Source organism: Aureococcus anophagefferens (assembly GCF_000186865.1).
Source record: "Aureococcus anophagefferens unplaced genomic scaffold AURANscaffold_1636, whole genome shotgun sequence".
Lineage (NCBI taxonomy): Eukaryota > Pelagophyceae > Pelagomonadales > Pelagomonadaceae > Aureococcus > Aureococcus anophagefferens.
This window is the reverse complement of record NW_008706484.1, coordinates 1-1,302: the sequence shown is the minus strand read 5'-3', so window position 1 is coordinate 1,302 and position 1,302 is coordinate 1. Positions and strand designations below refer to the sequence as shown.

At 68.0% G+C, this 1,302-nt stretch overlaps 1 protein-coding gene across 1 annotated transcript; it reads right to left on the bottom strand.

Annotated features, from left to right (window-relative positions):
- Nucleotides 1-16: 16 nt before the first annotated feature.
- AURANDRAFT_69390 (hypothetical protein) lies at nucleotides 17-573 on the bottom strand (the record flags this gene model as incomplete). The annotated part of the gene is made up of 1 exon (XM_009045158.1): nucleotides 17-573. A coding segment is annotated over one exon (557 nt), but the record flags the coding sequence as incomplete, so codon positions are not given.
- Between the last annotated feature and the right edge of the window lie 729 nt (nucleotides 574-1,302).

Genomic DNA, 1,302 nt, shown 5'->3' with positions numbered 1-1,302 from the left:
CCAGCGCGTCGGCGACCCGCAGGACGGCAGCGCCGAGAAGAGCTGCGCGTACGTGTTCGCCGTCGCGACCTCGCCCTCGAGGACGACGCGCTCCATGGTCCCCGTCGGGTAGAAGGGGAGCACGATGGTCAGCGACTTGATGAAGCCCTGGAGCAGCATGACCATGACCTGGAACTGGGAGAGCGTCACGTCGTTGTCGTGGAAGGAGCAGAGCATGAGCACGTGCTCGCCGGCGATGAGGTTCCTCGGGCTGAACCCGCCGACGACGATCTTGTCCGTGCCGTCGGGGAACTTGTCCCAGGAGCTCTCGTGGAAGTGGAAGCGGTCCGGCTGCGACGCCTCGATGGCGCGCGCCATGGCCTCCGTCGCCGGGCTCGCGATGATCTGGTAGCGCTTGCCCGCCTTGGCGGCGCGCTGCCGCTCGTACTCCGCCTTCTCGTAGAGCTCGCGGTACGCACCCGCGTCCTTGTCCGCGGCGGCGGCGCGCGCGACGCGCGGCAGCGTCGCTGCGCGCGGCGCCTGGAACGCGGACGCACAAAGCGCCGCGAGGCTGCAAAGTAAAGCAACCAACATTGCGTCTCTCGAGCTCTGATCAGCGCTTCAAGTACAGGGTTAACGTCAACAAACATGCAAAACAACTCAACATGATAACGCCGAAGCTTATGGGGCGGTCCTCCGGGGTGCGCGGAGGTGGTTTCGCGCAGCGGCCGGTGGTGGGGCCCGCCGCGTCGGCTCCGGTGGGCGCCCGGGGCGGAGCACCCCGCTGCGCGCGTCGATTGGGCAGCGGGGCGCCGAGCGCGAGGACTTGCAGGGCTTGGCCATCGGCGCGACGTCGCCCATGGGCCCGGGGGGCTGCCGCGCGCGCTCGCTTCGTTCGGATGCCTTCGACGTGAGTCTCGGAGGGAGCTGGTGGGGTCGGCGCCCTCGGTGGCTTCGGTGTGCGGGCTTCGATGTGCCCGTGTCCATTCGTTTCTCTGCATTCTGCAGCGTCTCCTCGTAGCGTGGCGCTCTGTGCGGTTCCGTCGGCGTCGGCGTCTTTGCTCTCTTCGGTCCCGCTGACTACGGGTGTCCTCTTCGGCGGTGCCCTCGGCTAGCCACTTGTGGTCCTGAGGTTGAATCGGCCTAGTCGAGCCGGACGTCCTGCCCGTCGGGTGCGGGTGCCTTCGTTCTCAACCTCCCCCGGTCCACGGAGAGTCCGTTGAGTGTCGTCTGAATGAGGCGACTCAGGATGCTACTGCCTTGCGCCAATCCCGGCGTGCTCTCGGCGTGGCGGTCGGTGCCAGGCTGGCGCGAGTGACCGCC